The following is a 26,723-nucleotide window of genomic DNA, read 5'->3' as shown; positions in this document are numbered from 1 at the left end:
GACGCAGAGGTTTTAGCCGGTCTTAAAGGTCTTAAAGGTAGAAGGACGCAGAGGTTTCAGCCGGTCTTAAAGGTCTTAAAGGTAGAAGGACACAGAGGTTTCAGCCGGTCTTAATGGTAGAAGGACGCAGAGGTTTCCGCCGGTCTTAAAGGTAGAAGGACGCAGAAGGTTCATCCGGTCTTAAAGGTCTTAAAGGTAGAAGGACGCAGAGGTTTCAGCCGGTCTTAAAGGTAGAAGGACGCAGAGGTTTTAGCCGGTCTTAAAGGTCTTAAAGGTAGAAGGACGCAGAGGTTTCAGCCGGTCTTAAAGGTCTTAAAGGTAGAAGGACACAGAGGTTTCAGCCGGTCTTAATGGTAGAAGGACACAGAGGTTTCAGCCGGTCTTAAAGGTCTTAAAGGTTGAAGGACGCAGAGGTTTCAGCCGGTCTTAAAGGTCTTAAAGGTAGAAGGACGCAGAGGTTTCAGCCGGTCTTAAAGGTCTTAAAGGTAGACGGACACAGAGGTTTCAGCCGGTCTTAAAGGTCTTAAAGGTAGACGGACACAGAGGTTTCAGCCGGTCTTAAAGGTCTTAAAGGTAGAAGGACACAGAGGTTTCAGCCGGTCTTAAAGGTCTTAAAGGTAGACGGACACAGAGGTTTCAGCAGGTCTTAAAGGTCTTAAAGGTAGAAGGACGCAGAGGTTTCAGCCGGTCTTAAAGGTCTTAAAGGTAGAAGGACGCAGAGGTTTCAGCCGGTCTTAAAGGTAGAAGGATACAGAGGTTTCAGCCAGTCTTAAAGGTCTTAAAGGTAGACGGACACAGAGGTTTCAGCCGGTCTTAAAGGTAGAAGGACACAGAGGTTTCAGCCAGTCTTAAAGGTCTTAAAGGTAGAAGGACACAGAGGTTTCAGCCAGTCTTAAAGGTCTTAAAGGTAGACGGACACAGAGGTTTCAGCCGGTCTTAAAGGTCTTAAAGGTAGAAGGACGCAGAGGTTTCAGCAGGTCTTAAAGGTCTTAAAGGTAGAAGGACACAGAGGTTTCAGCCGGTCTTAAAGGTAGAAGGACACAGAGGTTTCAGCCAGTCTTAAAGGTCTTAAAGGTAGACGGACACAGAGGTTTCAGCCGGTCTTAAAGGTAGAAGGACACAGAGGTTTCAGCCGGTCTTAAAGGTAGAAGGACGCAGAGGTTTTAGCCGGTCTTAAAGGTCTTAAAGGTAGAAGGACGCAGAGGTTTTAGCCGGTCTTAAAGGTCTTAAAGGTAGAAGGACGCAGAGGTTTCAGCCGGTCTTAAAGGTAGAAGGACACAGAGGTTTCAGCCGGTCTTAAAGGTAGAAGGACACAGAGGTTTCAGCCGGTCTTAAAGGTAGAAGGACGCAGAGGTTTCAGCCGGTCTTAAAGGTCTTAAAGGTAGAAGGACGCAGAGGTTTCAGCAGGTCTTAAAGGTCTTAAAGGTAGAAGGACGCAGAGGTTTCAGCCGGTCTTAAAGGTCTTAAAGGTAGAAGGACGCAGAGGTTTCAGCCGGTCTTAAAGGTCTTAAAGGTAGAAGGACGCAGAGGTTTCAGCCGGTCTTAAAGGTCTTAAAGGTAGAAGGACGCAGAGGTTTCAGCCGGTCTTAAAGGTCTTAAAGGTAGAAGGACGCAGAAGGTTCATCCGGTCTTAAAGGTCTTAAAGGTAGAAGGACACAGAGGTTTCAGCCGGTCTTAAAGGTAGAAGGACGCAGAGGTTTCAGCCGGTCTTAAAGGTCTTAAAGGTAGAAGGACGCAGCAGTTGGATCACGTCAAGTTCTCCTTCTCTGTTTGAACAGGTGCGAAGAACCAAACCAGCAACTTCTTGTCGACACGCAGCCTATGAACACCATCACCAATGCCTCCTCCCCCACCTCGCTCTCCTCTCCCCTCCTCCCCCCCTCCTACAGCCTCGCTCTGGGCCTGGACCTGCACGAAGAGGAGGCAGGGGGAGCAGGGGAACACAGCGGCAGCAGTCAGTTGCTGGTTCAGACTCTGTGGGAAAGGAGGGACTTCCTGTCTGACTCGGTCTCCACTTCCTGTCTGCTGGCGTCTCGCACTCAGGAGCTGACAGCCAGCGAGCTGCTCAGGAACAGGTGAGTCATAGTTGAGTCACAGATCATTCACATGGAACCTGCTGATGATTCACATTCTGCTGATCTCTGTTTCAGGACTTTCTACGATGAGGAGCTGGAGGCATCAGACCAGTTCTACGCCAACCAACACCAGCTGCTCCAGCTGTGCTACGCCCTCTACAACATCCTGGCAGCCAGGTAAACTCTGAACCGTGGTAACTCCACAGATCCCTCTCTGCTTGCTGAGATACTCAGAAGTCCTTTCCTGGTTGCTCTGGCTCCTGCTGCCCTCCCTCAGGTCGGAGACGGTGTGTTACCTGGTCATCGTGTTGAACCACATCGTGTCTGCCAGCTGTCTGACGCTGGTGCTTCCTGTTCTGGTGTTTCTCTGGGCGACGCTGTCCGTCCCTCGACCCAGTAAGACCTTCTGGATGACGGCCATCATCTACACCGAGGTTCACCTGCTGCTCTTATTTACCTTCAAACTGTGTTATTCATCTGTCAGCAGGTGTTGCATTCATGCCCGTCTGTGTCCTCAGGTTGCCATAGTCATCAAATATTTCTTCCAGTTCGGTTTCTTTCCGTTCAACCAGAAACTGGAGGTGGACCGCTCCAAACCATTCCACCCACCGAACATCCTGGGGGTGGAGAAGAAGGAAGGCTACGTCCTGTATGACCTGCTGCAGCTGCTTGCTTTGTTCTATCACCGAGCCATACTCAAGGTGAAAAACACTAAATAATCGCTTCCAGGTGGAAAAGGGCTGAAGAATGTTCTTCCTGTTGTTGTGGCTGGCGGCGTAAAATGTGGACATGGAGTCCTGCCGTGCAGAGAATAAGACTAAACGTCATGTTTATTCCGAGGCATACATAGTAATTGTAGTACCAAAACTTTCTCCAACTTTCTCTTCCAGTGCCACGGACTGTGGGACCAGACTGTGCCCACGGAGGCCGACACTCTCCGTCACCCTTCCGCCCACCGCGCCACCTTCATTGAACCTGATGACCCCATCAACACGCTGCGGCGCCGTGGCAGGAGAAGGACGCGCTCCAGCTCCACACAGCAGCGCTCTCCTGCAGGTAGAGTCTAACGCAGCTTAACACAACAAGACTGGAGTGAAAGTTGATCTTCCACCTCAGTGTGTCTCCAGGTGTCTCCAGGCGTTGCACAATTCTAATGCGTATTTTGTTTTTAAAATTATACAAAGGCTTTTGTGTCTCAGAGTGAGCTGTGTGAAGTCTGATAAATGTCCTGAAGTTATGAATGAATGATTTTATTCGATGATTAGAAAACACGCTAAACTCTGCGCTGCAGTCATCAGGTTTATGTTAGCTGGCATTTGCTGGCTTTCTGTCTGTGTCAAGTGTTCAGCAGATGAAAAAATCAACGGCCAAAATGTCCAGTGGCAAATATAATAAAATAAATAAATGAATTAATAGCATATGAAATAAAGACATATAACGGAAGTGACTCTTCTGACTGTCTGTCTCATTGGTGGCGTTAGCTACTTTTCACCCGTTTGATATAAATTGAAGTTTATAGTGGCCCCCAAACAAAGTGGGGCACATCACATGATCTACTTAGTCCAGCATGTGAAGGAACTTTACTGTTTTAAAAAAAGCATTTCAAAGATGGGAGAGTAAGAAAAAGGAAAGGAGTTTTCTCGGGTTTGTTGGCCAAGGTGACTCAGAAGCAGCAGCCAGGTAGGTACCAGGAGCTTCTGAGTGAAAGAAGAAAAACCTCAGGTGTGGAGTCCACGGAGAAGGTCCACCAGTCAGTCAGCTGTCAGACAGCTGGGAAAAAGGCTTTGGTGGACACACGGTGCAAAGAAACGAATGTTGTTAATGTTTTCTTCATCATGTGTTTTCAGGCAGCGTGAGCTCCAGACATCAGCAGCCCAGCAGGTTGGATCTGCTGCTGGAGAAACTCAGAGAAGTTTCCATCAGAGCCAGGAAATACTCTGTTAGCAGGTATGCTAACAGTAATGTCTTTTCCAGTTGGAGTTTAGCACTCAACTGAACGCTTTTCATAAAAGAGCAGGTCTAGACCGTACTCTATGATGTTATTTACAGAAGCCCAACAGTTCCCACCAAGAGCAGCACTAGGCGACAGAGGCAAGGAAAAACTTCCTTTAAGAGGCAGAAACCTCGAGCAGAACCATGACTCAGGGTGGGCGGCCATCTGCCTCCACCGGTTGGGGTGAAGGAGAGAGAGAGAGAGAGAGAGGGGGATGGAAGGAGAGAGAGGGAGGCAGCCTACACAATATCCACACACAGAGGTACAGACAGTAAAGGTGATGTTGCTATAGACTAAATGAAAAATGTTACAGATATTTATAGTAGTGTTAATGGTAACAATCGTAATGTTAATGATTATAATAACAATAATAACAGTAGGACTAGTAACAATAATTGTAGCAGAGGGTGTCGAGCAGGAACACGGGGGCAGCAGGTGACCCGCAACCACAGATCCAGACTCCACAGCTCCAGAGCCAGAAACACCTGCAGGAAGTGATAGGAGGAGAGAGGAGAGGGACGAGAAAGCACAAGACTACCAGAAAGGGGAGAAGTTGTGTTAGTAACATGCAATAATGGGATGAGGTTGCATACAGAGGGAGAGAAAGTAGAGTAGAGAGGAGCTAAGTGCATCATGGGAAATCCCCCGGCAGTCTAGGCCTATAGCAGCATAACTAAGGGATGGTTCAGGACTCACCTGAGCCAGCCCTAACTATAAGCTTTATCAAAGAGGAAAGTCTTAAGCCTACTCTTAAATGTGGAGATGGTGTCTGCCTCCTGAACCCAAACTGGAACCTGGTTTCACAGGAGAGGAGCTTGATAGCTGAACGCTCTGGCTCCTAGTCTACTTTTGGAGACTCTAGGAACCACAAGTAACCCTGCATTCTGGGAGCGCAGTGCTCTGGTGGGGTAGTAAGGTACTATGAGCTCTTTAAGATAAGATGGTGCCTGACCATTAAGAGCTTTGTAGGTAAGAAGAATGATTTTAAATTCTATTCTGGATTTTACTGGAAGCCAATGCAGAGAAGCTAAAACAGGAGAAATATGATCTCTTTTCCTGGTTCCTGTCAGAACACGTGCTGCAGCATTCTGGATCAGCTGAAGAGTCTTAACGGACTTTTTCGAGCAGCCTGATAATAAGGAATTGCAGTAATCCAGCCTAGAAGTAACAAATGCATGGACTAGTTTTTCTGCATCATTTTTAGACAGGATGTTCCTGATTTTTGCAATATTACGTAGGTGAAAAAAGGCGGTCCTTGAAATTTGCTTAATGTGAGACTTAAACGACATGTCCTGATCAAAGATAACTCCAAGATTCCTCACAGTGGTGCTGGAGGCCAAGGCGATGCCATCAAGGGAAACTATATCTTTAGATAATAATGGATTGATATAAATACTTCAACATGAAGAACCAAACGATAGCAAGACAAAAGGAGGAAAACTCCATGTTTAAGAACACTAGAGAACACCAGAGAACACTACAGAACACCTAGAACACCAGAGAACACCTAGAACACTAGAGAACAACAGAGAACACCAGAGAACACAAGAGAACACCTACAACGGCAGAAAACACCAGAGAGCACCAGAGATCACCTAGAACACTAGAGAACACCTACAACGGCAGAAAACACCAGAGAACACCAGAGAACACCTAGAACACTAGAGAACACTTAGAACAGCAGAAAACACCAGAGAACACCAGAGAACACCTAGAACACTAGAGAACACCTACAACAGCAGAAAACACCAGAGAACACCAGAGATCACCTAGAACACTAGAGAACACCTACAACGGCAGAAAACACCAGAGAACACCAGAGAACACCTAGAACACTAGAGAACACCTACAACGGCAGAAAACAACAGAGAACACTAGAGAACACCTAGAACACAAGTTTCCGCGATATTTGCTTTAATTTGCGAGTTTCAGTATTATATCATGGAGCTAACCGTCTTTGTTTTAGTATTTTCTTTTTTAGAGGGGCTACAGAGTCGAGTGTCATTCGCAGCGAGCCTGCAGCACTATCAACAAGATGATCGATTTGGGAGGGACTGAAATTAGCATAGGAGTCCTCCGTTACTTTGTGACTAGATAATGTATTTAGAGCTGATGGAATCGCATCCTTAAATTTAGCTATAGCACTATCAGACAGACATCTTGTATAGAAAGTTTTGCCCAATGGCGTGTAGTTCAGCAATACAAACTCAAAAATTATCAAACAGTGGTCGGATAAAGAGGGATTCTGTGGGAACACCACTAAATGTTCAATTTCAATACCATATACCAGAACAAGGTCGAGGGTGTGGTTAAAACAGTGAGTCGGTTCATGAACACTCTGAGAGAAGCCGATGGAATCTAACAAAGAGATAAACGCAGTACTGAAGCTGTCATTCTCAACGTCCACATGAATATTAAAATCCCCTACAATAATAACTTTGTCCGTTTTAAGGACTAAAGTTGACAAAAACTCTGCAAATTCAGATAAGAATTCAGAATACGGGCCAGGTGCTCGGTACACTATAACGATGAGAATTGGTTGCAGTGATTTCCAACTTGGGTGTGAAAGACCAAGAACAAGGCTTTCAAATGAGTTATAGTTTAGTTTAGGTTTAGAGCTGATTAGTAGGCAAGAGTTGAAGATAGCTGCAACTCCACCTCCTCGGCCTGTGCCTCGAGGAATGTGAGTATTAATATGACTGGGAGGGGTGGATTCATTTAGGCTAACATATTCTCCATCACCCAGCCAGGTTTCAGTAAGACAAAATAAATCAATATCATAATCTGATATTAGTTCATTTACTAGTACAGCTTTAGAAGAGAGAGATCTGATGTTTAAGAGTCCACATTTAACTCTCCTATTCGTTTGCACTATTGCTCTTGTGGTTTTAATTTTTATGAGGTTTTTATGCACAGCTCCTCTTCTGTTTACCTTTGATTTAAATAATTTCGATGGTCGGGGGGGCAGACACCGTCACTATAGGATTTTCACTAAGTAACTCCTGAAATGGAGGAGCAGAGAAGTGTGTTAGACTGCGACTCTGCGTAGGGTTTTGGGTGGGTAACTGCTGAAAAAGAAGGGCAGAGAAGTGTGTTAGACTGCGACTCTGCCTCCTGGTCTCAACTCTGGGTTGTCATGGATTTGGTCCACTAATAAACTTGGCCAGATTTCTAGAAATGAGAGCTGCTCCTTCCCAAGTGGGATGGATGCCGTCTCTCCGAATTGGGGACTGGCTAGCTACAGTAGCTAAAGACTGATCTACCAAGGTGCGGAGCCGGACTTCTAAATCATAGAGCCTCGCTTCCATGTCTACAAATAAACTACACTTATTACACGTACCATTACCGCTAAAGGAGGCAGAGGAGTAACTGAACATCTGACACACCGAGCAGGAGAAAGTAGGAGAGCGAGAGGGAGAAGGAGAAGCCATCGCTAGCTGCTGAGTTAAAGTCGCTAACAGCTAATCTAAGGCACTGTAGCGTTAGCTACCAAAACTTTTGAACACATCTGAAACAGCACTCGCTAAAAGATGGAAATTACTGTGAGTGCTTAGGCATAATTACTGTAAGAAGAAGGGTTTAGCAGACCGTTAGCCGCTGTAATGGATGTACTGACTGGGTTGGGACTGCATGACGTGCTGACGTATTGCGGTAAGCGTGTCGACTCATTTCCGTTTCCGGTGCTTGTGTGTTGGTACCGTGTTGTGCTGCTCTCGCTAAATAACAGTTACATTTGTTTGATTACAGCGGCCAACTGTTCGCTAAACACTTATTCTTTACAGTAATTTTGCCTAAGCACTCACAGTTCTTTCCATCTTTTAGTGACTGCTGTTCAATCTCATAGTTGTTCTAAAGTTTTGGTAGCTGACGCTACAGTACTTTAGCTTAGCCGTTAGCGACTTTAGCTTAGCAGCTAGCGATGGCTTCTCCTTCTCCCTCTCTCTCTCCTACTTTCTCCTGCTCGGTGTGTCAGATGTTTAGTTACTCCTCTGCCTCCTTTAGCGGTAATGGTACATGTAATAAGTGTAGTTTATTTATAGACATGGAGGCGAGGCTCAGTGAGTTAGAAGTCCGGCTCCGCACCCTGGTAGATCAGTCTTTAGCTACTGTAGCTAGCCAGTCCCCGGTAGTCGGTGCGGAACGGCCTGAGTTAGCCTCTGGTAGCCGTCCTCCGGCATCCCCTGTGCAGCCAGGAAAGGGGGGCTGGGTGACTGTCCGAAGGAGGAATAGTAAGCATTCAAAGTCCACGGGGCATCATCAACCTGTTCACGTTTCTAACAGATTTTCCCCACTCAGCGACACACCCGCTGAGAAACCAACTCTGATCATTGGCAGCTCCATTTTGAGAAACGTGAATTTAGCGAAGCCAGCGGCCATAGTTAAGTGCATCCCTGGGGCCAGAGCGGGCGACATTGAGTCTTATTTGAAACTGCTGGCTAAGGATAAACGTAAATACAGTAAGATTGTTATTCACGTCGGCGGTAATGACTCCCGGTTACGCCAATCGGAGGTCACTAAGATTAATGTTGAGTCGGTGTGTACATATGCAAAAACAATGTCGGACACCGTAGTTTTCTCTGGACCCCTGCCAAATCTGACCAGTGATGACATGTATAGCCGCATGTCGTCATTCCGCCGCTGGTTGTCGAGGTGGTGTCCAGCAAACGATGTGGGCTTTGTTGATCATTGGCAGACTTTCTGGGGAAGACCTGGTCTGATCCGGAGAGACGGCATCCATCCCACTTGGGAAGGAGCAGCTCTCATTTCTAGAAATCTGGCCAAGTTTATTAGTGGACCAAATCCATGACAACCCAGAGTTGAGACCAGGAGGCAGAGTCGCAGTTAACACACTTCTCTGCCCTTCTTTTTCAGCAGTTACCCACCCAAAACCCTACGCAGAGTCGCAGTCTAACACACTTCTCTGCTCCTCCATTTCAGGAGTTACTTAGTGAAAATCCTATAGTGACGGTGTCTGTCCCCCGACCATCGAAATTATTTAAAAAGGTAAACAGAAGAGGAGCTGTGCATAAAAACCTTATAAAAATTAAAACCACAAGAGCAATAGTGCAAACAAATAGGAGAGTTAAATGTGGACTCTTAAACATCAGATCTCTCTCTTCTAAAGGTGTACTAGTAAATGAACTAATATCAGATTATGATATTGATTTATTTGGTCTTACTGAAACCTGGCTGGGTGATGGAGAATATGTTAGCCTAAATGAATCCACCCCTCCCAGTCATATTAATACTCACATTCCTCGAGGCACAGGCCGAGGAGGTGGAGTTGCAGCTATCTTCGACTCTAGCCTATTAATCAGCTCTAAACCTAAACTAAACTATAACTCATTTGAAAGTCTTGTTCTTAGTCTTTCGCACCCAAGTTGGAAATCACTGCAACCAATTCTTTTTGTTATAGTGTACCGAGCACCTGGCCCGTATTCTGAATTCTTATCTGAATTTGCAGAGTTTTTGTCAACTTTAGTCCTTAAAACGGACAAAGTTATTATTGTAGGGGATTTTAATATTCATGTAGATGTTGAGAATGACAGCTTCAGTACTGCGTTTATCTCTCTGTTAGATTCCATCGGCTTCTCTCAGAGTGTTCATGAACCGACTCACTGTTTTAACCACACCCTTGACCTTGTTTTGGTGTATGGTATTGAAATTGAACATTTAGTGGTGTTCCCACAGAATCCCTCTTTATCCGACCACTGTTTGATAACTTTTGAGTTTGTATTGCTGAACTACTCGCCATTGGGCAAAAATTTCTATACAAGATGTCTGTCTGATAGTGCTATAGCTAAATTTAAGGATGCGATTCCATCAGCTCTAAATACATTATCTAGTCACAAAGTAACGGAGGACTCCTATGCTAATTTCAGTCCCTCCCAAATCGATCATCTTGTTGATAGTGCTGCTGGCTCGCTGCGAATGACACTCGACTCTGTAGCCCCTCTAAAAAAGAAAATACTAAAACAAAGACGGTTAGCTCCATGGTATAATACTGAAACTCGCAAATTAAAGCAAATATCACGGAAACTTGAGAGGAATTGGCGTTCCACCAAAGTGGAAAATTCTCGTTTAATTTGGCAAGATAGTCTTAAAACTTATAGGAAGGCCCTCCGTAATGCCAGAGCAGCGTACTACTCGTCATTAATAGAGGAAAATAGGAACAACCCCAGGTTTCTTTTCAGCACTGTAGCCAGGCTGACAGAGAGTCACAGCTCTATTGAGCCAAGTATTCCCATAGCTCTCAGTAGTTACGACTTCATGAGCTTCTTTAATGATAAAATTCTAGCTATTAGAGACAAAATTCACCAAGACCTGCCCTCAACTGGCACCAACTTATCTCTAACTCAGGAACCTTAGAAACAGCTGTAGAACCAGATACATGTTTAGACTGTTTTGCTTCCCTCAATCTTTACCAACTAACTTCAATAATTTCTTCATCTAAACCATCAACCTGCCTCTTAGACCCCATCCCGACTAGGCTGCTTAAAGATGTTTTACCCTTAGTCAGCACCTCTATACTAGATATGATCAATCTATCTTTATCAACAGGCTATGTACCACAGTACTTTAAAGTAGCTGTAATTAAACCTCTTCTGAAAAAGCCCAAACTTGATCCGGATGTTTTATCAACTATAGACCTATATCTAACCTTCCATTTCTCTCTAAGGTTCTGGAGAAAGCAGTTGCTAAACAGCTGTGTGACTTTCTACAGAGCAATAGTTTATTTGAGGATTTTCAGTCAGGATTTAGAGCTCATCATAGCACAGAGACAGCACTGGTGAAAATTACTAATGACCTCCTTATTGCATCAGACAAAGGACTTGTCTCTGTACTGGTTTTATTAGATCTTAGTGCTGCATTTGATACCATTGACCATCAGATCCTATTGCAGAGACTGGAATATTTCATTGGCATTAAAGGAACCGCTCTAAGCTGGTTTAAGTCCTATTTATCAGATCGATTTCAGTTTGTACATGTTAACGATGAGTCCTCCATGCACGCCAAAGTTACTCATGGAGTTCCTCAAGGATCTGTCCTTGGACCAATCCTCTTCACTTTATATATGCTTCCTTTAGGCAATATTATCAGGAAACATTCCATAAGCTTTCATTGTTATGCAGATGATACTCAGTTATATCTATCGATCAAGCCAGATGAAACTCATCAGTTAGCTAAACTTCAAATGTGCCTTCAGGATGTTAAAACCTGGATGAGCTGTAATTTTCTATGTTAAACTCAGATAAAACTGAAGTTATTGTTCTGGGGCCTAAGCACCTCCGTGACGCATTATCTAAAGATATAGTTTCCCTGGATGGCATCGCCTTGGCCTCCAGCACCACTGTGAGGAATCTTGGAGTTATCTTTGATCAGGACATGTCGTTTAAGTCCACATTAAGCAAATTTCAAGGACCGCCTTTTTTCACCTACGTAATATTGCGAAAATCAGGAACATCCTGTCTAAAAATGATGCAGAAAAACTAGTCCATGCATTTGTTACTTCTAGGCTGGATTACTGCAATTCCTTATTATCAGGCTGCTCGAAAAAGTCCATTAAGACTCTTCAGCTGATCCAGAATGCTGCAGCACGTGTTCTGACAGGAACCAGGAAAAGAGATCACATTTCTCCTGTTTTAGCTTCTTTGCATTGGCTTCCAGTAAAATCCAGAATAGAATTTAAAATCATTCTTCTTACCTACAAAGCTCTTAATGGTCAGGCACCATCTTATCTTAAAGAGCTCATAGTACCTTACTACCCCACCAGAGCACTGCGCTCCCAGAATGCAGGGTTACTTGTGGTTCCTAGAGTCTCCAAAAGTAGACTAGGAGCCAGAGCGTTCAGCTATCAAGCTCCTCTCCTGTGGAACCAGGTTCCAGTTTGGGTTCAGGAGGCAGACACCATCTCCACATTTAAGAGTAGGCTTAAGACTTTCCTCTTTGATAAAGCTTATAGTTAGGGCTGGCTCAGGTAGTCCTGAACCATCCCTTAGTTATGCTGCTATAGGCCTAGACTGCCGGGGGATTTCCCATGATGCACTGAGCTCCTCTCTCCTCTACTTTCTCTCCCTCTGTATGCAACCTTATCCCATTATTGCATGTTACTAACACAACTTCTCCCCTTTCTGGTAGTCTTGTGCTTTCTCGTCCCTCTCCTCTCTCCTCCTATCACTTCCTGCAGGTTTTCTGGCTCTGGAGCTGTGGAGTCTGGATCTGTGGCTGCGGGTCGCCTGCTGCCCCCGTGTTCCTGCTCGACACCCTCTACTGCAACGACTATTGTTGCTAGTCTTATTGTTATTATAATCATTAACATTACGATGGTTACCATTAACACTATTATAAATATCTGTACCATTTTTCATTTAGTTTATAGCAACATTACCTTCGCTGTCTGTACCTCTGTGTGTATATTGTGTAGGCTGCCTCCCTCCCCTCTCTCTCTCCTTACATCCCTCTCTCTCTCTCTCTCTCTCTCTCTTCTCTCTCTCTCTCTTTCACTCTTCTCTCTCTCTTCTCTCTCTCTCTCTCTCACCCCAACCGGTCGAGGCAGATGGCCGCCCACCCTGAGCCATGGTTCTGCTCGAGGTTTCTGCCTCTTAAAAGGAAGTTTTTCCTTGCCTCTGTCGCCTAGTGCTTGCTCTTGGTGGGAACTGTTGGGCTTCTGTAAATATCATCACAGAGTACGGTCTAGACCTGCTCTTTTATGAAAAGCGCTGTGAGATAACTGTTGTTGTGATTTGGCGCTATATAAATAAAATTGAATTGAATTGAATTGAATTAATGACAAATCTAACAAATGCAACTGGTATTTAGCGAAAGCAGCACAACACCGGAAACGGAAATGAGTCAACCGCAGAATGTCAGCCAGGTTTGAGGGTTCTGCGCAGTATCTTAGCTGTTCCTAGGACTGCACTCTTCTTGACAGAGACGTCAGATGTTGTACCTGGAATCTGCTGGAGCCACTCTCCCAGTTTGGGGGTCACATTCATACACTGAGCCTAAGTGCTCAAACGGAAACTAACATTCACACACAAATCGGGCAAATCGGGGTTCAGTATCTTGCCCAAGGACACTTCGTCACGCAACCAGGGGGAGCCAGGGATTGAACCGGCCAACCCGCTCTACCTCCTGAGCCACAGCCGCCCCTATCTATCTATCTATCTATCTATCTATCTAATGAACAATTCCCCAGTCTACTCAGGGACAACATTCAGTCAGTCTTCAACCATGGAGCTGGAGTCGGATGTCGCTCTGCTACACTCCCTTTCTTTAACTGGATTTGACAGATAAACTCAAGTCATTATCAATGCACAATTAGTACAACATTAATATTTAAACTCCTTAAAAACGTTTTAGATGGGAAGGTTCATGTAGTTGTTGTTTGTTAATATATTGACTTAATAAGGCTCTCTCTCTCTCTGTTAGGTGTATGTCTCTTTACCGGCCAGCCCTTCAGTTCTTCAGAGCTCTCGTCCAACCAGAATACAGCGCTGTCACTGATGTTTATGTCCTCATGTTCCTCGCCGACACCGTCGACTTCATCATCATTGTCTTTGGCTTCTGGGCCTTTGGAGTAAAGTTTTATTTACTGACTGCATCACATAAGCTTTAAAACATAACATAACCTTTATTTACCTCAGTTATTCTGTTTGACTTCCCAGAAACACTCTGCAGCTGCTGACATCACTTCCTCCCTGTCAGAAGACCAAGTTCCTGAAGCTTTCCTGGTGATGGTTCTGATCCAGTTTGGTACGTCCACCTGTCTGTCTGTCTGTTTACCTGTCTGTCTGTTTTCCTGTCTCACTGCCCACCTGTTTTTCTGCAGGTACCATGGTGATAGACCGGGCTCTGTACTTGAGGAAGACCGTTTTGGGGAAGTTGGTCTTCCAGGTGATTTTGGTTTTTGGGATTCACTTCTGGATGTTCTTCATTCTGCCGACGGTCACAGAGAGGTAACTCACTTTCACATGTAGCTAGTGATGAAGGGACGACCACTGGTCAGCAAATAGCAGTTAACAGCATTTAGCGCTAACACAGCAGCAGTTAGCAAAGTGTGCTAAATGTAAAATGTGTCAGTATCACTCCTTTCCAACATCTACCAAAAGATTCACTGGAAATGATGAGTCCCACTCTTTTACAAGAAGACCCGAGTCGATACCCTGGCTTTCAACTTCTTTACATCGCCTTTTATAGCTCTGTGTCAAAACATGACTTCCTCTGCTTGGTTGTTCTGTTTCATTCTTCCTGACCGCCAGATGGCGGTGCTTTAGCCCTGGATATCTCCATCTCGCATATGAGCAGGTCAAGTCATTATGCCAACACCTGTGACCTGTCACCTGTGACCCTGCGATAACTGTAGGGCGCACACCCTGGTATAAAACCCTAACGTCGTCACACAGTCTGTTCCTTCTAGCTAATAATAGGTTGATTCAGCTCATTGCTTTTGGCCCCGTAACCTGAGGGTTGAGATGGGCTGTTTTTTCTCAAACTTCCACTATCAGAAGAACAGTGGCAATCTCACTGTTGCAGTTCATGTTGAATAAGTTACTGCCAGACAGGTAAGTAGGCTAACATTTCACTTTGACGGCTAGCATTAGTATGAAGAATTGTCTTAAGACCCGGCAGCTGGCCGGCTATCAGCTGAAACTCTGCTATCTGAGATTCCTCAGGTCTGACTGCTCTGAGGGGGATTAGCTTAGTTTTGAGAATTATAAATGTCTGTTAGGCAAACAACAGGACAACTGTCTTATCAACAGTTGACAATCAAAGCTCAGTAGGGCGGGAATTGGATTGTTGATTATAAATGATATTAAGTGTGAGACAGAGACACTATAGAGTAAGGGGCCTAACTCACTGACTACTTTAAACACCTACTGCGACTAGGAAATGATGTTAGTCAACCTTCTGTGTATATAAATTATATTAATATGAGAGGGGTTGCAAGACACGTGAGAGGCACGGTTTAAATTAAGGTTAAGGTTGTACTAGTGAAAATAGCCAATCATAGTTTAGGAAAGTGGGGTGGCAGAGTCCTGTGATCACTGTGTACTTCCCCTGAGCTTCCCGTGGCCTCGGCTGGGCCACAGTTCTCCTCCTCAGTCAGCTGGTGTGAACACACATACTTAGAAGGCCCTCATGTGTTGGCTCCAGTCACAACATTTTGAACATGTGATCCTGACTTCAGATGAGTTTATAGCGAATATATGACTATTGGTTTATGCTTTGTAACATAGTTTACCTACAAAATCTACTGCAACAAGACCACTGCTATGAACGACAGCTGATCTCTGTCTTTCTGTCCACTTGTCTGTCTCTCTCACCTGTCTGTCTCCAGGCGGTTCAATCAGAATCTGGTGGCTCAGCTCTGGTATTTTGTCAAGTGTGTTTACTTTGGTCTGTCAGCCTATCAGATTCGATCTGGTTACCCGACACGAGTTCTTGGAAACTTCCTGACGAAGAGCTACAACTACCTCAACCTCTTCCTGTTCCAGGGGTGAGACACACACCAACAGTCTAACTGTTAGCCTAGCTTAGCACAAACACTGGAAGCAGGGGGAAGTCTAAGCCTAGCTTAGCACAAACACTGGAAGCAGGGGGAAGTCTAAGCCTAGCTTAGCACAAACACTGGAAGCAGGGGGAAGTCTAAGCCTAGCTTAGCACAAACACTGGAAGCAGGGGGAAGTCTAAGCCTAGCTCCACGAAAAGGGGAAAAATCCCCGACCAGAGGAGATCAGATTCTATAGAAAATATCTATAATAATGCTGGCAGACATGAATGTAATCTCTGTCTGTCTGCCTGCCTGTAGTTTCCGTCTGGTTCCCTTCCTGACGGAGCTGAGGGCGGTGATGGACTGGGTCTGGACAGACACCACTCTGTCTCTGTCCTCCTGGATCTGTGTGGAGGACGTTTATGCCCACTGCTTCGTCTTAAAGTGCTGGAGGGAGTCTGAGAAGGTATGTGTCTCTATACATGTCCATATATATTTATGTATTTGTACATGGTCAGAAGAAGCAGGTGTATATATTCATGTATTTTTGTGTACTTGTATATGTTTGAATATGTGTATATGCAGTATATTCATGTATTTGTATGTGTTGGAATATGTACAGTATATTCATGTATTTGTATGTATGTATGTGTTGTCCACAGAGGTACCCTCAGCCTCGCGGCCAGAAGAAGAAGCGCGTGGTGAAGTATGGGATGGGCGGTCTGATCGTTCTGCTGCTCATCTGTATTGTCTGGTTTCCGCTGCTCTTCATGTCGCTCATCAAATCTGTAGCTGGAGTCGTCAACCGACCGCTTGACATCTCTCTGACCATCACGCTGGGAGGGTTCCAGGTAAACTCACCTGTACCTGGTGTCTTATTTATAACGGTTGCATACGCAGCTGAGAGAGGCGCGCACCACTTCCCGTGCACAAGTTGGTCTTTAAAACAAAGTTAATGGCAGAGCGTGCGCATGTCAGGTAACCTCTGAACCACGCATACCAGAATCAGCTGTGGATCCATGTTGGCTAACACCTACAGGAATTTGTTTTGGTGAATTGCTGCTCAACAATAAGGTACCTAACAGCAATCAGGGTACCATTGGCTAACACATGGAGGTCCTCCCCAGGCTCTCCTGACCCACCACCAACCCAGTCAAGCTGGATGATGTTGCAGGCAGTATTAACAGTCACAGCGGCGTCTCCAGACTCTTTCACATCTGTCACATGTGCTCAGTGTGAACCTGCTCTCATCTGTGAAGAGATCGGGGCACCAGTGGGGGACCTGCCACTCCTGCACGGTGCTGGGCTGTGAGCACAGATCCCTCTAGAGGCCCTCATGTCATCCTCATGGAGTCCATTTCTGACCATTTGGTCAGAAACATGCACACCAAAAGCCTGCTGGTGGTTAGTTTGTTGGGCTCTGGTAGTGCTCCTCCTGTTCCTCCTTTCTCAAGGGAGCAGATACCGGACCTGCTGCAGCATATTTTACTAACAGTTTACTATTAAATGAACATTATACTATATATTTTTACGTTATAATAAATACTAATACACTCATATCAGAATCAGAATCAGCTTTATTGCCAGGTATGTGTACACATACGAGGAATTGGACTCAGGATTGTACATTGCTCACGATGTGCTTACTCATACAAAAATACAAAATCACAATAATAAAAATAAAATAAAATCAGACACAGACTTCAGTGTAGACAACAGAAATATACACACTATGAACAAAAACAATATAGACATATCGACAAATAGTGCAGTGAGCAGAGTGCAGGATGCAGGAGTATTTACATGTTGGAGGTGGAAGCTATATACAGGTACATATACATGCAGACATGAACACAGTGTGATGAAGCATAGTGCAAAGGATGCTGGAATAAATAAATGAAATATGTAAATGCTCCGTATTTGTATAGCGCCTTTCTAGTCTTTTGGACCACTCGAAGTGCATTTTTACACTACATCTGCATTCACCAGTCATACACATTCATACACTGAGCCTAAGTGCTCAAACGGAAACTAACATTCACACACATTCATACACTGGCAGAACAGCCACCAGGGGCAATTCGGGGTTCAGTATCTTGCCCAAGGACACTTCGACACGCAACCAGGGGGAGTCAGGGAACCGCCAACCTTCCGATTAACAGCCAACCCGCTCTACCTCCTGAGCCGCAGCCGCCCCATAAGCATAAGTATTTTGTGCAGGAGTTATGACTTGAGGTAGGTGGATAGGTATACAGTATCTACAATATGAGAATATCAGTATGAACAGCACTGAAATAGAGAACGATGAATAAATAAGTGTTAGCCAGTAAATAGGTGGCTGATTAGAGACAGAGTTACTGGGTTATTGCACAAGTACAGTGCTCTGTAGCGCCTACCAGAGGGGAGGAGCTGGAACAGGTTGTGTCCGGGGTGAGATGGATCTGCAGTGATGTTTCCTGACTCTGGAAACGTATAAGTCCTGAATGGAGGGCAGGTTGGCACCGATAATTTTTTCTGCAGTCCTGACTGTCTGTTGTAGTCTGCTCCTGTCCTTTTTGGTGGCAGATCCAAACCAGACAGTGATGGAGGTGCAGAGAACAGACTGGATGATGGCTGTGTAGAACTAGATCAGCAGCTCTTTAGGCAGATTGAGCTTCCTGAGCTGACGCAGGAAGTCCATCCTCTGCTGGGCCTTCTTGATGATGGTGTCAGTGTTGGGCTCCCACTTCAGGTCCTGGCATATAGTGGATAACAGAAACCTGAAGGATTCCACAGCAGACACAGGGCTGTTGAGTATGGTGATGGGGGACCGAGTGGGGGGGCTCCTCCTGAAGTCCACGATCATCTCCACAGTTTTGAGCGTGTTAAGCTTCAGGTTGTTCTGACCGTATCAGACCCCTGCCAAATCTGACCAGTGATGACATGTATAGCCGCATGTCGTCATTCCGCCGCTGGTTGTTGAGGTGGTGTCCAGCAAACGATGTGGGCTTTGTAGATCATTGGCAGACTTTCTGGGAAGACCTGGTCTGATTCGGAGATACAGCATCCATCCCACTTGGGAAGGAGCAGCTCTCATTTCTAGAAATATGGCCAAGTTTATTAGTGGACCAAATCCATGACAACCCAGAGTTGAGACCAGGAGGCAGAGTCGCAGTCTAACACACTTCTCTGCCCTTCTTTTTCAGCAGTTACCCACCCAAAACCCTACGCAGAGTCGCAGTCTAACACATTTCTCTGCTCCTCCATTTCAGGAGTTACTTAGTGAAAATCCTATAGTGACGGTGTCTGCCCCCCGACCATCGAAATTATTTAAATCAAAGGTAAACAGAAGAGGAGCTGTGCATAAAAACCTCATAAAAATTAAAACCACAAGAGCAATAGTGCAAACGAATAGGAGAGTTAAATGTGGACTCTTAAACATCAGATCTCTCTCTTCTAAAGCTGTATTAGTAAATGAACTAATATCAGATTATGGTATTGATTTATTTTGTCTTACTGAAACCTGGCTGGGTGATGGAGAATATGTTAGCCTAAATGAATCCACCCCTCCCAGTCATATTAATACTCACATTCCTCGAGGCACAGGCCGAGGAGGTGGAGTTGCAGCTATCTTCGACTCTAGCCTACTAATCAGCTCTAAACCTAAACTAAACTATAACTCATTTGAAAGCCTTGTTCTTAGTCTTTCACACCCAAGTTGGAAATCACTGCAACCAATTCTCATCGTTATAGTGTACCGAGCACCTGGCCCGTATTCTGAATTCTTATCTGAATTTGCAGAGTTTTTGTCAACTTTAGTCCTTAAAACGGACAAAGTTATTATTGTAGGGGATTTTAATATTCATGTGGACGTTGAGAATGACAGCTTCAGTACTGCGTTTATCTCTCTGTTAGAATCCATTGGCTTCTCTCAGAGTGTTCATGAACCGACTCACTGTTTTAACCACACCCTCGACCTTGTTCTGGTATATGGTATTGAAATTGAACATTTAATAGTGTTCCCACAGAATCCCTCTTTATCCGACCACTGTTTGATAACTTTTGAGTTTGTATTGCTGAACTACATGCCATTGGGCAAAAATTTCTATACAAGATGTCTGTCTGATAGTGCCATAGCTAAATTTAAGGATGCGATTCCATCAGCTCTAAATACATTATCTAGTCACAAAGTAACAGAGGACTCCTATGCTAATTTCAGTCCCTCCCAAATCGATCATCTTGTTGATAGTGCTGCAGGCTCGCTGCGAATGACACTCGACTCTGTAGCCCCTCTAAAAAAGAAAATAATAAAGACGGTTAGCTCCATGATATAATACTGAAACTTGCAAATTAAAGCAAATATCGCGGAAACTTGAGAGGAGGCGTTCCACCAAACTGGAAAATTCTCGTTTAATTTGGCAAGATAGTCTTAAAACTTATAGGAAGGCCCTCCGTAATGCCAGAGCAGCGTACTACTCGTCATTAATAGAGGAAAATAGGAACAACCCCAGGATTCTTTTCAGCACTGTAGCCAGGCTGACAGAGAGTCACAGCTCTATTGAGCCAAGTATTCCCATAGCTCTCAGTAGTTACGACTTCATGAGCTTCTTTAATGATAAAATTCTAGCTATTAGAGACAAAATTCACCAAGACCTGCCCTCAACTGGCACCGACTTATCTCTAAACTCAGGAACCTTAGAAACAGCTGTAGAACCAGATATATGTTTAGACTGTTTTGCTTCCCTCAGTCTTTACCAACTAACTTCAATAATTTCTTCCTCTAAACCATCAACCTGCCTCTTAGACCCCATCCCGACTAGATTGCTTAAAGATGTTTTACCCTTAGTCAGCACTTCTATACTAGATATGATCAATCTATCTTTATCAACAGGCTATGTACCACAGTACTTTAAAGTAGCGGTGATTAAACTTCTTCTGAAAAAGCCCAAACGTGATCCGGAGGTTTTAGCAAACTATAGACCTATATCTAACCTTCCATTTCTCTCTAAGGTTCTGGAGAAAGCAGTTGCTAAACAGCTGTGTGACTTTCTACAGAGCAATAGATTATTTGAGGATTTTCAGTCAGGATTTAGAGTTCATCATAGCTTGTCAAAGTTAGTCATGGAGTTCCACAAGGATCTGTCCTCGGACCAAACCTATTCCCTATATATATATTATAAATGCTATGTTATAAACTTTCATTGTTATGCAGATGATACTCAGTTATATCTATCGATAAAGCCAGATGAAACTCATCAGTTAGCTAAACTTAAAATGTGCCTTCAGGATGTTAAAACCTGGATGACCTGTAATTTTCTAATGTTAAACTCAGATAAAACTGAAGTTATGGTTCTGGGGCCTAAGCACCTCCGTGACGCATTATCTAAAGATATAGTTTCCCTTGATGGCATCGCCCTGGCCTTCAGCACCACTGTGAGGAATCTTGGAGTTATCTTTGATCAGGACATGTCGTTTAAGTCTCACATTAAGCAAATTTCAAGGACCGCCTTTTTTCACCTACGTAATATTGCGAAAATCTGTCTAAAAATGTCCGTCAAGACTCTTCAGCTGATCCAGAATGCTGCAGCATGTGTTCTGACAGGAACCAGGAAAAGAGATCACATTTCTCCTGTTTTAGCTTCTTTTCATTGGCTTCCAGTAAAATCCAGAATAGAATTTAAAATAATTCTTCTTACCTACAAAGCTCTTAATGGTCAGGCACCATCTTATCTTAAAGAGCTCATAGTACCTTACTACCCCACCAGAGCACTGCGCTCCCAGAATGCAGGGTTACTTGTGGTTCCTAGAGTCTCCAAAAGTAGACTAGGAGCCAGAGCGTTCAGCTATCAAGCTCCTCTCCTGTGGAACCAGGTTCCAGTTTGGGTTCAGGAGGCAGACACCATCTCCACATTTAAGAGTAGGCTTAAGACTTTCCTCTTTGATAAAGCTTATAGTTAGGGCTGGCTCAGGTGAGTCCTGAACCATCCCTTAGTTATGCTGCTATAGGCCTAGACTGCCGGGGGATTTCCCATGATGCACTGAGCTCCTCTCTCCTCTACTTTCTCTCCCTCTGTATGCAACCTCATCCCATCATTGCATGTTACTAACACAACTTCTCCCCTTTCCGGTAGTCTTGTGCTTTCTCGTCCCTCTCCTCTCTCCTCCTATCACTTCCTGCAGGTGTTTCTGGCTCTGGAGCTGTGGAGTCTGGATCTGTGGTTGCGGGTCACCTGCTGCCCCCGTGTTCCTGCTCGACACCCTCTGCTACAACGACTATTGTTACTAGTCCTATTGTTATTATTGTTATTATAATCATTAACATTACGACTGTTATCATTAACACTACGATAAATATCTGTACCATTTTTTCATTCAGTCTATAGCAACATCACCTTTACTGTCTGTACCTCTGTGTGGATATATTGTGTAGGCTGCCTCCCTCTCTCTCTCTCTCCCTCACTCTCTCTCTCTCCTGTCGTCTTTCTCTCTCTCTCTCTCCCTCCTTCCATCCCTCTCTTTTTCCTCTCTGTTCCTCTCCTGCCCCTCTCTCTCTCTCTCTGTCTCTGTCTCTCTCTCTCTCCCTCTCTCCCCTTCACCCCAACCGGTGGAGGCAGATGGCCGCCCACCCTGAGCCATGGTTCTGCTTGAGGTTTCTGCCTCTTAAAAGGAAGTTTTGCCTTGCCTCTGTCGCCTAGTGCTTGCTCTTGGTGGGAACTGTTGCGGCCATCTGCCTCGCCCGCCTTTCTGCTTTCTGTTTGGTTTGCATGTTCTCCCCGTGTCCGCATGTGTTCTCTGCGGGTGCTCCGGCTTCCTCCCACTATCCAAAGACATGTGGGCTAGGTTAATTGGTGTCTCCAAAATTGGTGTGGATGTGAGTGTGAGTGGTTGTTTGTCTATGTGTGGCCCTGCGATGGACTGGCGACCTGTCCAGGGTGTACCCCGCATTTCGCCCAATGTCAGCTGGGATTGGCTCCGCCCCCCGCGACCCTGTACGCAGGATAAGTGGTTGACGATGGATGGATGGATGAACCAGAGAGCCAGCTGATCAACCTCCCATCTGTAGGCCTAGATATTAGTGCTCCTCCAGGTTTTGGATCAAGCCTCTGCAGTGGACAGATGTAGATTTAGCCAGATCCAGGATGTCAGTGTGCCAACATGTGCTCCTTCTAGCTGCCTCCTCATGAGAGCAACACGCTTCGCTTGTACTGTTTAACTATAAGAACTATTGGAACTGTTTGAGTGTTGGTGTTGAGAGTAGTAGCAGTATGAGTGCTAGTATTAGTTGTACTAATGTGTTCCTGATGTTTTTGTTGACAGCTGCAGTAGGAGCAGTAGTATTAGTAGTACCATAACTGTGACCTGCTGTTGTTGTTCACAGCCGATCTTCACAATGAGTGCGCAGCAGAATCAACTCAAAGATCTGACAGAGGAAGACTTCAGCTCTTTCACTAGCTCCTACAGCTACACACCTGTAAGTTCTCTGCAGTACTAGTACACACACTGACTGCAGTACTGATGCTACAGCTCCCAGTAACCCTGTGGCCTGTTTTTCCCAGAGTGCCTTGCAGTTCCTGGAGGCGTACAGTCATGAGGACGTGACTGTGGCGGAGCTGCAGGGCAGCAGTAACTCTCTGTGGACCATCAGTCCTCCCAGCAGGCAGTACCTGAGTCAGGTGCTCAGCCTTGACCACTTCCCCCTGACTTTGTCCTGGACTGTTCAGAGGTCAGCTTCACACTACCCTCCCTCCCATCAGTAGCGATACAGTACTTCCTATCCAAAGCGCTCATGATGATACTCAGCTCGCTCACACACATACTCTCAAACTCACAGCACGGTTATTCAGAATCAGAATCTCACCCAAGGACACTTTTACTGGACTGAGGGGAGCCGGGAATCAAACCATAGACGACCTGCTCTACCACCTGAGCCACAGCCGCCCAAGTAGCAGTATTAGTAGCAGTAGTAGTAGTAGTAGTAGAAGCAACAACAATAGTAGCAGTAGTAGTAGCAGTAGCAGTAGTAGTAGCAATAGCAGTAGCAAAGGTTGTAGCAGTACATTGCCAAAAAAAACTAAACAAGTTGTTACTGTGTTTTTTTAAACAGGAACTTGAGTCTGGGGGCGAAGGCTGAGCTTGCATCAGGTAAACATGTGACCTACCTGGATGACCAGACTCGCCTGGAGCTGATCCAGCTTCTGAATGGAACCAGGACACTTCCTGTGTAAGTACAGGGGTCATGACTATATGCAGCGGTCGGGGTTGTACATACAGAGACGGAGCTATGTGTACACGGGCAGTGGGGTTATATGTTGAGTGGGTGGGGCTAGTTGTACATCTTACTATGATCCTGTTGTTAGCCAACATGCTAGTGGAAATAAAATGAAAAACTAATTACAATTGGCACCAGATTGTTTGTGACAGGTTTGTGTTTGAAGGTACAAATTAAAGATGTCTTTTGTTCACTAAGTACACACTTAAAGAAACACATCAATATTTATCTGTTTGTATTTAAGCTAGCTCTATGCCTCTGTGCTTGTTTTCAGGGTGATACAGGAAGTGTTGCCATGTTTCATTCGAGCTCCCAGCGACTCCAACGCCAAACCCATCGAACAGCTTTACACAGGTTTCTATATTCCCACACATCTATTAATAAAAATGACAAAATGAGTCACTACTTGTTTTTCAGAAAGTTAGGGTTAAATAACTTCCACAAAGACACGCAGAACCACATAGAGTCACAAAACAACCACAAAGAGATGCAAAACAATAAAAACTACAGAGAAGCAAAACAACAACCACAAAGAAGCGCAAAACAACCACCACAAAGAAATGCAAAACAACAAAAACTACAGAGATGCAAAATAACAAAAACTACAGAAATGCAAAACAACCACAAAGAAATGTAAAACTAAAGACGAAAAACAACAAAAACTACAGAGACACAAAACAACAACCACAAAGAAACGCAAAACAACCACAAAGAAATGCAAAACAACAAAAACTACAGAAGTAAAACAACAAAAACTACAGAGACGCAAAACAATGACCACAAAGAATTGCAACACAACCACAAGGAAACGCAAAACAATCACAAAGAAATGCAAAACAACAAAAACTACAGAGACGCAAAACAACCACAAAGAAATGCAAAACAACAAAAACTACAGACGTAAAACAACAAAAACTACAGAGACAACAACAAGGTGCAAAGAAATGCAACACAATCACAAGGAAACGCAAAACAATCACAAGGAAATGCAAAACAACCACAAAGAAATGTAAAACTAAAGACGTAAAACAACAAAAACTACAGAGACACAAAACAACAACCACAAAGAAACGCAAAACAACCACAAATAAATGCAAAACAACAAAAACTACAGACGTAAAACAACAAAAACTACAGAGACGCAAAACAATGACCACAAAGAATTGCAACGCAACCACAAGGAAACGCAAAACAATCACAAAGAAATGCAAAACAACAAAAACTACAGAGACGCAAAACAACCACAAAGAAATGCAAAACAACAAAAACTACAGACGTAAAACAACAAAAACTACAGAGACACAAAACAACAACCCCAAATAGACGCAAAACAACCCCACATAGATGCAAAACAACAACCACAAAGAGACACAAAATAACCCCAAAGAGACACAAAACAACAACCCCAAAGAGACGCAAAACAACAACCAAAAAGAGACACAAAATAGCAACTCCAAAGAGAAACAAAACAACAACCCCAAAGAGACTTAAACCCCACAGAGATGCAAAACAACAAAAACTACAGAGACGCAAAACAACCACAAAGAAATGCAAAACAACAAAAACTACAGACGTAAAACAACAAAAACTACAGAGACACAAAACAACAACCCCAAATAGACGCAAAACAACCCCACAGAGATGCAAAACAACAACCACAATTAGACACAAAATAACCCCAAAGAGACACAAAACAACAACCCCAAATAGACGCAAATCAACCCCACATAGATGCAAAACAACAACCACAAAGAGACACAAACCAACCCCACAGACACAAAACAACAACCCCAAAGTGACGCAAAACAATAACCCCAAAGAGACGCAAAACAACAACCCCAAAGACACGTAAAACATCCACAGAGACGTAAAACATCCACAAAGAGATGCAAAACAACAACCCCAAAGAGATGCAAAACAACAACCCCAAAGAGACTTAAACATCTACAAAGAGACACAAAATAACCACAAAAAGACACAAAACAACCACAAAAAGGCACAAAACAACCACAAAGAGGCGCAAAACAACAACCCCAAAGAGACACAAAAGAACCACAGAGATGCAAAACAACAACCCCAAAGAGATGCAAAACAACAACCACAAAGAGACACAAAATAGCAACTCCAAAGAGACACAAAATAACTTCAAAGAGACACAAAACAACAACCCCAAAGAGACGCAAAATAACCCCAAAGAGAAACAAAACAACCCCACATAGATGCAAAACAACTACCACAAATAGACACAAACCAACCCCACAGAGATGCAAAACAACAACTCCAAAGAGACACAAAACAACCCCACATAGACACAAAACAACAACCCCAAAGAGACGCAAAACAACCCCAAAGAGACGCAAAACAACCCCAAAGAGACGTAAAACAACCCCACTGAGATGCAAAACAACAACCACAAAGAGACACAAAACAGCAACTCCAAAGACACGTAAAACAACAATCCCAAAGACACATAAAACATCCACAGAGACATAAAACATCCACAAAGAGACGCAAAACAACAACCCCAAAGAGACGCAAAACAACAACCCCAAAGAGACGCAAAACAACCCCACATAGATGCAAAACAACAACCTCAAAGAGACACAAACCAACCCCACAGACACAAAACAACAACCCCAAAGAGACGCAAAACAACAACCACAAAGAGACACAAAATAGCAACTCCAAAGAGACACAAAACAACAACCCCAAAGACACGTAAAACATCCACAGAGACGTAAAACATCCACAAAGAGACGCAAAACAACAACCCCAAAGAGACGCAAAACAACAATCCCAAAGACACGTAAAACATCCACAGAGACGTAAAACATCCACAAAGAGACGCAAAACAACAACCCCAAAGAGACGCAAAACATCTACAAAGAGACACAAAATAACCACAAAAAGACA

The 26,723-nt window shown here is 44.3% G+C and overlaps 1 protein-coding gene across 1 annotated transcript in view; it reads left to right on the top strand.

The window, feature by feature from the left end:
• The window catches only part of LOC119888640 (piezo-type mechanosensitive ion channel component 2-like), a 71,598-nt gene that overhangs the window by 37,605 nt on the left and 7,270 nt on the right, over positions 1 to 26,723 (top strand). The window contains 16 exon segments of the mRNA XM_038699344.1: positions 1,779 to 2,075; positions 2,151 to 2,252; positions 2,353 to 2,509; positions 2,594 to 2,776; positions 2,966 to 3,131; positions 3,923 to 4,022; positions 13,501 to 13,648; positions 13,737 to 13,824; positions 13,901 to 14,027; positions 15,410 to 15,568; positions 15,881 to 16,028; positions 16,225 to 16,413; positions 22,920 to 23,012; positions 23,098 to 23,264; positions 23,646 to 23,762; positions 24,085 to 24,164. Of these exon segments, the coding sequence (XP_038555272.1) occupies positions 1,779 to 2,075; positions 2,151 to 2,252; positions 2,353 to 2,509; positions 2,594 to 2,776; positions 2,966 to 3,131; positions 3,923 to 4,022; positions 13,501 to 13,648; positions 13,737 to 13,824; positions 13,901 to 14,027; positions 15,410 to 15,568; positions 15,881 to 16,028; positions 16,225 to 16,413; positions 22,920 to 23,012; positions 23,098 to 23,264; positions 23,646 to 23,762; positions 24,085 to 24,164 (2,321 nt within the window).

The sequence above is a fragment of the Micropterus salmoides genome, unplaced genomic scaffold (assembly GCF_014851395.1).
Source record: "Micropterus salmoides isolate LMB-PRFRI ecotype aquatic unplaced genomic scaffold, ASM1485139v1 Ms_hic_scaffold_1, whole genome shotgun sequence".
Lineage (NCBI taxonomy): Eukaryota > Metazoa > Chordata > Actinopteri > Centrarchiformes > Centrarchidae > Micropterus > Micropterus salmoides.
This window is presented reverse-complemented; position numbering and strand designations above follow the sequence as displayed.